The sequence below is a fragment of the Hylobates moloch genome, unplaced genomic scaffold (genome assembly GCF_009828535.3).
Source record: "Hylobates moloch isolate HMO894 unplaced genomic scaffold, HMol_V3 SCAFFOLD_13, whole genome shotgun sequence".
In the NCBI taxonomy this organism is placed as follows: domain Eukaryota; kingdom Metazoa; phylum Chordata; class Mammalia; order Primates; family Hylobatidae; genus Hylobates; species Hylobates moloch.
The window spans coordinates 28,726,555-28,739,042 of NW_026652288.1; the positions used below are offsets into that span (position 1 = coordinate 28,726,555).

Sequence of the window (12,488 nt, forward strand, 5' to 3'; positions counted from 1 at the left end):
TGAGAGAGACTGGAGAGCGGCTGTCCGAGAGGCCCCGCCAACACCTGTGTGATGAGTGGTCGCAGAGGCCAACACTGCGTGGGCTTTCAGGGCAGCTGGCGGACTGAGGGGCATCTGAAGCAAACAGAAACTGGTGGAGAAACAAAGCGTCAGACACTACCTTGAAAAAAATCATCTTTCCCTGCGACCCTAAAGGTGTCCATGTCTCAGTGACAAGGGATGGCAGGTTGATGGGTGTCGTTGACACTCTTCATAAGGAACTCTTCCCAGAACCACGCGGCCTTGCACTTGGGAACTGAAACATCTGTGAGTCCAATGTCAGAAAAATGGCATCCTTCGGTTTAGTGGTCGATTTCTTCATGACAATAATGCCTTAGCCCTTGACGGGCTTTCTGTGAAGTAGTTTAAAACTGTTAATTTGCTTTTACTGACTTCTCCTTTCTCCTCTCACCCTTAGGTCCCAGATGTTACAGGTCGGAGCCCTCCAGACCCCCAAGGACTGTACTCACTGCCCAGAAATAGCTGCTGCCTCTGGGCAACCTTGCAGGCACCTTCTCCACCCAGGACATGGGCACCCGTGACGATGTCCCCGAAGGTAAGGGGCACCATGGGAGGCCTGCTGCTGGTGTTTTCCAGGCTAGGGAACCTGCCTCAGACACTCCCAGGGGCCAGAAAAAGGGAGATGTGGGGATAAAGGGCTGCTGGGAGATGCAGCCAGGTGGCCGTGCCTTTCCAGCCCTGCCTAGCTCCCCACATGCTGCTGCTCAGGTGGCTGTCTGGCTGGCTCCCTGGCCTAAGGAGGTGCTTGGTGTTCTAGGGCCTTTGCCTCCACTCTCTGCAGCAGGGTGGCTGGTTCCTTAAGGGGCTAATTCTGTTCTGTGGTCAAGGGTATGTGGATGGGCAGGGGATGTGGGCTGGGGTGGGTGAACAACTCTATTTCCTTAGCCAACCGCGTGGGGTAGTAGGAGCAGTGTGTGGCCAGTTAGCATCAGGAGATGGGCCTTGAGGCCTGGCTCTGCTTTTGGGAGCCAGCTGGGTGAGCCTCAGGTTCCCCTGCAAAGTGAGAGGATTGGTCCTGCCCCAGATGAAATGGGTGCTAGCAAGGTGCAGAGCTGCTTCATCCTGCAGGGGCTGGAGCAGGGGCCAGATGGCATTTGGAAGGAAGGCAGAGAAGCAGGATGGCCAGAGCAGCAGTTCAGGAGACAGCGCATGATGCACCCGGCAGAACTCCCAGGGGCTTCGACATATGAATCGGAAAACACCTGCTTACTTTAGTGCTAAAGCAGATCTCACTTGAAGGTAGATTCCAGTGGGGAAGTGGGAGGTGCTGAGGTCTTAGAAAGAACAATCTACAAATCTAGAAATAGGATAAATATGTTGTATGAACCATTAGTGCTGTCAACTCCTTTGCTTTACTGATGTGGGAGCTGAGACTCAGAGAAGTTAGCTTATTTCCTCAAGGTCACACAGGTGGAAAACGTGGGAGCCCAGGCTCCTGAGTCCCCGACTAGGAGTCTTTCAGCCTGGGGGTGGACGAGCTGGGTTTCCACCTGCCTGGTGGCTTCTCCAGGTGGTGGGTTAGGACCCCATGGATGGTCCTGAGGTGGGCTCAGGAAGGGCTGAGCCAGGAGGGTGTGGGACCCACGTTTGTGAAGTGCCTACTTAGCGGCAGGTACAGTACTAGAGAGATGAGTAAGACACAGTGCCTGTTCCTAGGGACGCTGCAGGGCAGGAGCAGAGAGAGGCATGGGGAAGAGAGAGTAACACGGGGCTGTGCCTGGCGCTGTGGGAACACAGGAGAGGGAGGGCTTCTCTCTCTCTTTTAAAAATATTGACACATAATAGTTGTACATATTTTCTGGGTGTACATGTGATATTTGGATACAGGCATTCAATGTGTAATGATCAAATTAGGGTAATTGGGATTTGCATCATCTCAACCACTGGCGATTTCTTGAGGTTGGGAACATTCCAATTCTAGCTACTTTGAATTATACAATACATTATTATGAGCTATAGTCACCCTACTGTACTATCAAACAATAGCTCTCATTCCTTCTATCTAACTGTATTTTTGTACCCATTAACCAACCTCTCTTCATTCCACCCCCTTCTCTTCCCAGTCTGTGGTAACCACCATTCTCTTCTCTGCCTCTGTGAGATTGACTTTTTTAGCTCCCATGTATGAGTGAAAACAAGTAGAATTTGTCTCTCTGTGCCTGGCTTACTTCACTTAAGATAATGACCGCCAGGCTGGGTGTGGTGGCTCACATCTGTAATCTAGCACTTTGGGAGGCAGAAGTGGGCAGACTGCAGGAGCTCAGGAGTTCGAGACCAGCCTGGGCAACATGGTGAAACCCTGTCCCTACAAAAATACAAAAAAATTAGCCAGGCGTGGTGGCAGGCACCTGTAATCCCAGTTACTTGGGGGAGCTGAGGTAGGAGAATCACTTGAACCCAGGAGGCGGAGGTTGTGGTGAGCCGAGATGGCACCACTGAGACTCCATCTCAAAAAAAAAAAAAAAGATAATGACCTCCAGTTCCATCCATGTTGCTGCAAGTGACAGGATTTTATTCTTTTTTATGGCCTATTAGTATCCCATTGTGTATATGTGACACATTTTCTTTATCCATTCATCTGTTGATGGACACTTAGGCTGATTCCATATCTTGGCTATTGTGAATAATGCTGCAATAAACATGAGAGTGCAGATAGCTCTTCAATGTACTGATTTACTTTCTGTTGGATATTTACCCAGAAGTGACCTCAAAAGCACAGGCAACAAAAGCAAAAATAGACAAACGGGATTCCATCAAGCTAAAAAGCTTCTGTACATCCAAGGAAACAGTCAATAGAGTGAAGAATAGGAGGAAATATTTGCAAACTATCCATCCAACAAAGGATTAATAACCAGAATATATAAGGAACTCAAACAACTCAGTAACAAAAACAGAGAATCTGCTTTAAAAACTGGCAAAAGATGGAAGGCTTCTTAAAGGAGCGCATGCCTTAGCTGAGCTTCCCCTCCTCTTTCCTGACTCCTGCTCCCTGTATGCTCTCAGCTCAGTGGTCCCTCCCTCTGGGAAGCTTTTTCTGTCCCCATCTCTGGCCGGGCTCCCAGGCCCCACACTGTCATTGCTTGTTAATCATTGTCTTCTCTGCCAGACTTCAAGTCTCACTGACGACTGAGTCAGCCTTGCCCACTACTGTCTCACTGCACAGAGAGCGTTCACAAATCCCTGCGTTGGGGATAGAGGGTGCCTTTTGCTGAGCTGAGGGAGGTTAGGAGGGAAGAGGGAAGATCAGTGTAGGACATGCTGATGAGGTGCCTGGGGACTTCCAAAAAGGGATTGGCAAGGTCATTGGATGCTCTGCAACGGGTGGGATTGGTCAGGGCGGAAGATGTAGGGTAGGGGATTATCTGCAGGGTGTGGCAGTGAGGAAGTGTCCTGGGGAGAGCAGCTGGTGGACAGAAGTTGGGGATGGGCACTCCATGGGTCAGTGATGTTGGGTGATGGAAGAGGGGTGCCCATGAAGGAGATGAAAAGGCATGGAGGGGAGTTTGGAGCAAAGCCAGGATGCGAGGAGGGAGGAGGCAGCCAGCCTGAGAGGCTGGGGCAAGCGGGCTTGGAGGCATTTGGTGGAGATCACAGGCGCGCTGCCTGACCTTGCCAGGCTCTGGTGTTGGGGGTGGGGCCACGACATGCCTTGGTTTTTTGGGCAGGAACGCTGAGGGGTGGAGTGCTCAGGGTTACGGCCGGGTGTTCTTGGTTTGCTCCCAGTCTTGGCCTTGGAGGACCCTCAGGTGCTGCTCTCCTGTGCTTCTGTCTCCAGCCAAGGTCCTGGTCCCCGTGGCCGTGTACTGCGGGAGCATCCCTCGGACCAGTGCTGGGCCCCGGGTGCTCCCGCCTGGAAGCATCAACTCCAGTCTGCCTCATGGAGAAGGTGAGATGGGAAGACCCCACCTGGTCAGGACCCCTGGCCTCATCCTGGAGCGGGGAGTGAGTGTGGTAGATGCTGGCTGTGTTCTCAAGCTACCAGCAGGTGTCATTTTCCCTGTGGCTCCTGCTGAAAATACCCTTTGATTCTTTCAAAGGCAGGTTCTTTTAACCCTGTGCCTCAGAGGTTGGAGGTGTGCAGAGGGGGACCCACAGGAATAGGGAGCAGGGCTCTCTGCATGCGCCTGGACCTGGGAGTGCACTCAGCACCCAGGGTGGCAATGGGGAGGGGGCCCCTCTCAAGATGTCCACTCAGCGTCTCTGCCACTTGTCCAGCATCTGTGGCCTGGGTCTCTGGAGGAGCTGGGGTGTGGCCGAGCTTCCCAGAGCCTGCCTGTCTCAATGCTTTCCTTGCCCCTTTCTACACCAGGGCTCTCCCAGGACCCAGGTGAAGAGCACCACTTCCCGAAGGTCTTCTAGAGCCTCTTTCCTCCTCTAAATGTGCAGAGTGTTTTGTTTCTCTCCCATCTGGTGTGTCTGCTGGGGGTGGGGGTGATTTGCTCTGAGACGCCTGAGCTCCTCCTTGCAGTCTGTGCTTGGCATAGGTCAGTGCTCGGGGATCTGATGACCTTGTTAGACCCTGGAGATTGGTGGATGGTGGTCCCTGGAGATTGGTGGATGGTGGACCCTGGAGATTGGTGGATGGTGGTCCCTGGGCAGACGACCTTCCCTATGATTCATGGCCTCTTGTCTGTGCTGCGATAGGACTGTATGTGGTTTCCCCCTTTTGTCCTGAGCACCTCGTGGCACGGGTCTTGTGAAAATTAGGTGCTTCAGAGACACTGTCGAATGAATGACTCGCCCCCAAGAGTGACTGAAATATTAAATGACTGGGTCTCACCAGGCAAGTGGCTGCCGGTTTGAAGGAAGCAATGTCAAGGAGCTTGCTGGTGCCTGGTGCCACCTTGGGTACTGCATGCCAAGCCATTCACACCTCTGTCCCCCTCAGGTTCCCTCCAGCCTGAGCCAAGAGCCCTGCTGAGCAATGAGGAAACGTCACAGCTCCTGAGTGGACCTGGACAGCTGGGTGGCCTCAAGCTGGACACCCCTTCCAAGGGCTGGCAGGCAAGGAATGGTCACCCCAGGAACCTCAGAGCCTCGTCTTTGGGGGCCCAGCCTCTGGTGCTCCTCCCTTCTCCGGAGTCAGGGGCCAACAGCGTGGCCAGGGACACCACCCAGATTAAGGACAAACTCAAGAAAAGGAGGCTCTCAGAGGGCTTGGCAGCGTCTTCCCGAGGTGAGCACCGGCCCCTGCTCACCCCTCACCCACCCACTTCCAGGTCAAGGGCCCCAGGCCACCAGGGCTGTGAGGGTCAGCAGGCTTCCAGGTGGCATGCTGGGATCCCCTGGGGGTGATCGGTGGACACACGCCAGGTACCTTCTCTATGGCTTCAGCAACCTCCTTGGAGCTGAGCCTCCCTCCCGGGCTTTGCAGTGCTTCCCGACTGGCCTCTTCATTCCCACCCTTGCGCCTTCTAATCTTGCTCCAGAAGGATCCTTTTAAACAAATGTTCTTCCCATTTCCACCAACTATGCTCAAAACCAGCCAGTGGGTTTTGGATGTGCTTAGACTAAGACCCCAAACGTTCCCTTATGCACAAGACCTTCTGGCCCTGGCCTCACCCCAACTGTGTCACTCTCTGTCTTTGGTCTCTGCTGTCCGGGGCCGGGGGCTTGTTGGCTCTTTCCTGCCTGAGGTTTAGAGCCGCTGCTCCTCCCCCACCCCTCCTCCGTTTCCCACTTCGAAAATCCCCACCCAGCCTCCCTTCTTGGCTTCAAAGCCCTCCTCAGAGAGCCTCCTTGACTCCCCAACATGAATTTGCCCCTTAGTATGCTCTCCAATAATGCTCTATCATTTTTTTCCTTCAGTTCTTTTCATGGTTTGCATTTATATCTTTACTTTTGTGACTATTTAAAACCTGAATCTTGCATGTAATTGTCAGCTCCAAGAGGGCAGTCACTGAGATCTCGGTGTGAGGCACAGTCGCTTGGCACCTAGGAGGCTCTCAAGAAACGTTTGTTGAGCAGATGAACAAGGGATTCAACAGCAGGCACTTTATACTGTCTCTCATCTGTGTGGTGGACAAGCCAAGCTCAAATCTGAGCCCCGATACTCACTGGCTCTGGGGCCTTGGGCAAGTTGGTAACCTTTCAGGCCTCAATTTCCTCCTCTGTGGAATGGAGACACTATTAATAATACTTCTGTGTTACTGTGGGGGTTTAATGAAAACTTGTACAAAGAATTCTCAACACCTGGCAGATGGGAAGAACTTAATAAATTGTTACTATTTTCCTTCTTTCTCTCCTCTTCTGGGCAAATCATATGGGCTCTTTTTAGCGGAATGAACTCTTGGGTAACAAGAGCAATAAGAAGTCTTGAGGTCTTAGGAAGAAGGCGGAAGTGCTTTCAAGAGGCACGTGGTTGCTGCCGTCAAGCCTGGGGTTGTGGTTGGCTGTTCTTCCCCTCCCCTGTGCAGACTGCTCCCCCTGCTGAGCCTCTGCCTGGAGCCGTGGGGTGTCTCCAGCTCCCAGGGAGCCCAGGAGGATGCCAGGGAACCCCTGGGAGGAATCGTCCTGGCTGCACATTATGGAGGCAGAAGGTGGGGTTGGAATGCCAGAGAAGCTTCTTTAGAACTTCCAGGAGGTACAACTTCTAGAGCTACCAGACCAACAACTCTCTCCCTTAGGGGTTTGAAGCCTTTTTCTAGACATTTCACTTCTTTTTTACAAAGTTCCAGCATAGAGAAAAAAAGAATGGAGTTGTTCTACCTAATGTTCTGATGGGCAGTGACCTGTAGACTTATCAGGCCCCTCAGCAAGCATGGAGGGCCGGGATCTCTAGCCCCTGGGCAGGGCTGGGGCTGCTCTGGCCCCTGCATTGAGGCTGAGTTGACTCCTCTGTGCCCTGACCTAGCTGGGGCCCAAGGTGGCCCGGCAAGTGGCACAGTCTCCACTTGACCACACCCCTTCTTCTCCATCCTTTCAGCACCCCACTGGCTAACCACAACGCAACAGTGCTCCAAGACAGAACAGAACCAGCACCGGAAGCCAGGAGGGGAGTGGGTGTGCAGGAACAGAGATGATATTTTGACTTGGCTGGTTTATTTTTTTTTATTTTTTTTTTTCTGGGACAGAGTCTTGCTCTGTCGCCCAGGCTGGAGTGCAGTGGTGCGATTTTGGCTCACTGCAACCTCTGGGTTCAAGCGATTCTCCTGCCTCAGTCTCCTGAGTTGCTGGGATTACAGACAACCACCACTAGGCCCAGCTAATCTTTTTTTTTTTTTGAGACCGAGTCTCACTCTGTTGCCCAGTCTGGAGTGCGGTGGTGCGATCTTGGCTCATTGCAACCTCCACTTCCCAGGTTCAAGCGATTCTCCTGCCTCAGCCTTCCAAGTAGCTGGGACTACAGGCATGTGCCACCATGCCCGGCTAATTTTTGTATTTTTAGTAGAGATGGGGTTTCACCATGTTGGCCAGGTTGGTCTTGAACTTCTGACCTCAAGTGATCCTCCCATCTTCGGCATCCCGAAGTGTGTGGGATTACAGGCATGAGCCACTGCGCCTGGCCTGACTTGGCTGTTTTGATGCAGTGGTTTTGATGAGGCCAGAAAGAAAGTTAAAATGCTAGTCTTTTTTTTTTTATTCCTCATCACCAATATTTGCAAAGATAACCCTGAGCTCTTGGCCCATCCCAGTGCTTCTTGCCCTGTGCCTTTGCCTGAGGCATGGCTGCTGGGTGAGGTGGGGTGGGGCACAGGGAGCTGAAGATGTCTTTTGTGCACCTGAAGCATTCAGAAGGGAGCTGGAAGTGTGGCGGTCTGTCTTAGACTACGTTAGCTGTGTCAAAACAGCTATGCCCCCACATCACTAGCCGAAAAGGAAGGGGGAACAGAAGTAATTTATCAGCCCCTGTCATGTGCCAGGTACTTGCCTGGCATCTTATACAAGTGATGTCATTGAATCACCCCATTTCACAGAAGCGTAATGGGGTTCAGTGAGACAGTGGCTTGCCCGAGGTCACATAGCTTCTACCCACAGCCAGGACCTGCCGTGCTTCCTCCTGATCTGGCACTGCTTTTATTTCCCTTCCTTCCCATGCTGCCTCTGAATTCTAAACAGGTAGCTTGGATTGGCACTTTCTGGAATGGCACAGACACTCAGAAGCGGCTGCTTGCTCAGTCTACCAGTGGTGGGGTTGGGGGCAGATCTGATCTCTCTCGTCGCCATCCCAGTCCTTCCCAGGGCAGAAGGCCCCGTTGCTGGGGTCTGAATCCCCCTTCCACTCCCTGTTCTTCTGGGACTAACTGATTTCCCATCCCCATCCCTGTACAGCCTCTCTGGATCCAGGGGGAGGCCCCCGAGGAGTTCCCCTGCGCAGCACCATCCCCCGAGCCACCTCTCAGAGGCTGCTGAGGGTGCCCAGGCCGATGCCTCCCATCCAGAGCATCCCTACCACCCCCGAGGCCAGTGGAGTCAAAGAGAAGGGCCTGGACCCACCGGGGAGCATTCCGGGTCCTCACGAGTTGAGACCCCGTGCTCAGGAGGTAAGGAGGTTCAACTGTTGTGAGTCTGGTCCTCAGCTTCTTACCCTCCCTTCCTCCTGCCTTTCTTTCTAGCCTCCACCCACCCCTGACTCCATGCCCTGAGCATCCCTGGAGGTGTCTCGAGGTCTGCAGTGAGGATAGGGACACCACTGGGAGAGGCTGAAGGCGCTCATTTCACCACCTCCCCCAGCGTCCCAAACCTCCATAGCTGGCCTGGGTGCTCTGGGTGGCTGTGCCAGAGGCTGCATGACCTTTGTCCTAGAACTGGTGGTCCCCTAGGCCTTCTCTGGTCTAAATGTTCTAGAATTCCTCCTGCTTTCTGGCCCTCTCCATTTTAAGCAAGAGTGTGGCAAAGAATGCTGAGCTAGGACTCAGATTTGGGCCTTGGTTTCTGCCTGCCCCTCACTGGCTGTGTGACCTTGGGCAAGTCACACCCCTCTTTGGGCCCCAGTTTGCACATCTATGAAAATAGAGGTTTGGACCAGATGTGTTTGAAGGTCCTTCCAGCTCTGATGTTCTAGGATTTTTCTGAAATGAGAACAGAAAAACAAATAATAATAGTCATAAAAGGGCTTTCCAGTCTCCTCACCAGGAGTGGTAAGGAAGCAGTCAGCCTTCTGGGGGTCCCAGGTGGTGTGGCTGAAAAGAGACAGCAGGCCCCACACTGTGTGAGGTGCCTGGGAGATGAGCGTTCACCGTGGGATGTTTCCGTAGGCCAGACCCCTGTCCCGCCTCTGCTCCCAGGCGCAGATCTCCCGGCAATACGTGCACTGCAATGATGAGAAGATGCGGAAGTCCCTGGGCGCCATCATGATCCCACCCATCCCAAAGGCCAGGACGGTTGCAGCGACCCCCTCCCGTGTGCCTGGCTCCCTTCCCAGCCCATTACCTCCAGACCAGGGAGTCCTCACAGGCCTGAGAGCTCCACGCACGCGGTAAGAGCTCTAAGTCAAACCTTCCTGGCTGACTTCTCTCCCTCTGTCCCCCTGAGAGCCAATGGGGCTCCTCGTGGCCAACCCTCCATGCTGGGGCAGAGTTCTTGGGACACCAGGCAGGGAAAGGGCCAGGGGCTCCACCCACGAGCCACAGACCTAGGGAGGTCCCAGCATGGTTGCCAGGGCTTCTCTGCCTCTTGGCTCTGGCAGGCTGGGTCAATGGCGTCACGAACAATGTCTCCAGCCTCTGTCTTCTCCCAGTGCCTTAGTGGACCAGGTTGCTGGAGTAATGAATAAAACACTAATTATTTTAGCTCATATATATAATTTTGAGATGGAGTCTCACTCTGTCGCCCAGGCTGGAGTGCAGTGGCGTGATCTCAGCTCACTGCAACCTCCGCCTCCCGGGTTCAAGCGATTCTCCCGAGTAACTGGGATTACAGGCACCCACCACCATGCCCTGCTAATTTTTGTATTTTTAGTAGAGACAGATTTCAGCATGTTGGCCAGGCTGGTCTCGAAACACCTGACCTCAGGTGATCTGCCCTCCTTGGCCTCCCAAAGTGCTGGGATTACAGGTGTGAGCCACCGCGCCCGGCTATGAATAAAATACTATTTTAAAGCATGATTTAGTTCATGGCAGCTCTTTGTAATTAAATATTTTCTTAATTGATGGATACTAAAAATACAACCAGTATCATGTGTATGGGGGACAGTCCACAAACTTTTGGACTTGAAAAGGGGTCTTCATATCCCACAAACAAGTGGGGAAGAGGGTCTTTGTGTTGGCATAAATTGGGTTATGGCTTATAAGGAAGACAGTGCTCTAGATGGCCAGCAACATCCCTGTGGTCAGTCCAGAGTGATGTCAGAGCACGTGTGTGTGAGAGTGAGAGTGTGTGTCTGAGTGTGTCTTCGTGTGTGCACACATGTATGAGTGCTTGCATGTATGTATGTGTGAGTGTATGTTTATGAGTATGTGTGCATGTATGTGTGAGTGCATGCATGTATGTGAGTGCAAGAGTATGTGTGTGTCTGAGTATGTGTATATGTGTGTGAGTGCATGCATGTGTGTGAGTGTACGTGTCTGAGGGTGTTTGTGTGTGCATGAGTGCAAGAGTATGTGTCTGTGTCTGAGTGCATGTGTGGAGTATGTGTGTGCATGTATGTGCATGTGTGTGAGTGCATCTGTGTGGAGTGTGTGTGTGCATGTGTGTGGAGTGTGTGTGTGAGTGCATGTGTATGTGAGTGCATGTGTGTGCGAGTGCATGTGAGTGCATGTGTGTGCATGTGTATGTGTGAGTGTGTGAGTGCATGTGAGTGCATGTGTGTGCATGTGTATGGGTGTGTGTGCATGTGTATGTGTGTGAGTGCATGTTGTGTGTGCATGTGTGTGTGAGTGCATGTGTAAGGGCATGTGTGTGGAGTGTGTGTGCATGTGTGTGGGGTATGTGTGCATGTGTGTATATGTGTGAGACCATGTGTGTGAGTGCATGTGTGTGGTGTGTGTGCATATGTATGTGTGTGCATGTGTGTGTGGGGGGTGTGTATGTGTGCATGTGTGTGTGAGACTGTGTGAGTGTGTGTGGGGTGTGTGCATGTGTGTGTATGAGACTGTGCGTGTGTGTGCACGCATGTGTGTATGTGTGTGAGCATGCATGCGCATGAGTGCGTGTGTGTGAGAGCATGTATGTGTGTGACTGCATGCATGTGCATGTGTGTGAGTGTATGTGTTTGTGAATGCATGTGTGAGTGCATGCGTGTGTGAATGCATGTGTGTGAGTGCATGTGTGTGCATGTGTATCTGTGTGTGAGTGCATGTGTGTGCATGTGTATCTGTGTGCGAGTGCATGTGTATGTGTGAGTGCATGTGTGTGGAGTGTGTGTGCGTGTGCTCAGGGCCTATGGGCCTGGCTCCTTCAGTACAGTCACAATCCAGTTCCTGCTGTGACTGCTTCCCTCCTGTTTCGTGGGGCCTGATGACTTGGATTCTTCCATTTTTCTCACACTTCCTCATTCCCTCCATCTCCCTTGTGCTTTCCTTCTGTGCACACACATGTTCATGTCTTTCTCTGACCCTGTGGGGTATGGAGACCCGTCCATGTACCTGCTCCTGGATTCGAGTTCTCTATTCAGTTTTCACCGTCGGGCTCCTCAGACAGCGGCTTGCTCCCCTGACCTCCGCCTCCTCACCCTTGGACACGTCCTCCCCTTTCCCACTCAGACGCTGGCCTCTTCCTCCCCTCGGAGCAGCCTTATCTGTGCCTCTCATGTCTCGCTGGCCCCAGACCTGTGGCCTTTCCTCTTATCTCCTTACTCTTGAACTTTTTGCATCATTTGAACCATGGACAGCACTTGAATTTTTCTTCTTTTTCTGCATCCTGACTTTATACCTGCTTCTTGACCTTCCAGGCAGCTTCCTGTGTGCCCTCTTCCATTTCTAAGTTCTGCCATTCCCAAAATTGTTCCAGGGCTCTTTGCCCCATCTCCTGTTTTCTCCTGGGGCCTTTATGTGTGCCCAAGTCTTCCAGATGGTGGAATGTGGGTGAGTTCACATCTCCTGCTCTAGCCCTGGAACCATCCACAGGCCAGGCTCCGTGTTTCCATCTTTCTGTTGGGCATCTCCAGTTTCTCCTGGCTGATGTGATCCAGCACCAGAGGGAGAGACAGGGAGGCTGTGCTGCCATCATGGCAACAAGGACCACCTCGTGTTTTCCCAAACCACTGCCTCCCAAGACCTCCTCATTGCTGTCAAGGTGCAGACCTTCTCCTTGGCCTTCAAGTCGCAGTGTCATCTTTGACCCTTGCTCCTAGTGCCTCCTGCTTCAACACTTTTCCATAGCCCCCCAAGTCTTTCTTAACAGCCATGAAAGCTCCACCCCTTTCTAGCCCCTGACTTTCCCTCTTGGCTTGCACTTCCGCTTCCTTCTTGACCTCCCCTAATATTGCCTAGCCAGTCTCCTTGCAACCCTGTGTGCTCAATCCCCATCTTTCATTTTCCTGCTTCCCC

At 52.6% G+C, this 12,488-nt stretch overlaps 1 protein-coding gene across 3 annotated transcripts in view; it reads left to right on the forward strand.

Annotated features, from left to right (window-relative positions):
• TOGARAM2 (TOG array regulator of axonemal microtubules 2) overlaps positions 1 to 12,488 on the forward strand; it is a 70,071-nt gene that overhangs the window by 12,900 nt on the left and 44,683 nt on the right. For all 3 annotated transcript variants that reach the window (XM_032753262.1, XM_032172096.2, XM_032753263.1), the window contains exons 2-6: positions 458 to 595; positions 3,836 to 3,946; positions 4,949 to 5,236; positions 8,332 to 8,543; positions 9,288 to 9,478. In XM_032753262.1, coding sequence (XP_032609153.1) covers positions 568 to 595; positions 3,836 to 3,946; positions 4,949 to 5,236; positions 8,332 to 8,543; positions 9,288 to 9,478 — 830 coding nt within the window. In that variant the 5' untranslated portion in view covers positions 458 to 567. The remainder of the gene's footprint in view (positions 1 to 457; positions 596 to 3,835; positions 3,947 to 4,948; positions 5,237 to 8,331; positions 8,544 to 9,287; positions 9,479 to 12,488) is intronic.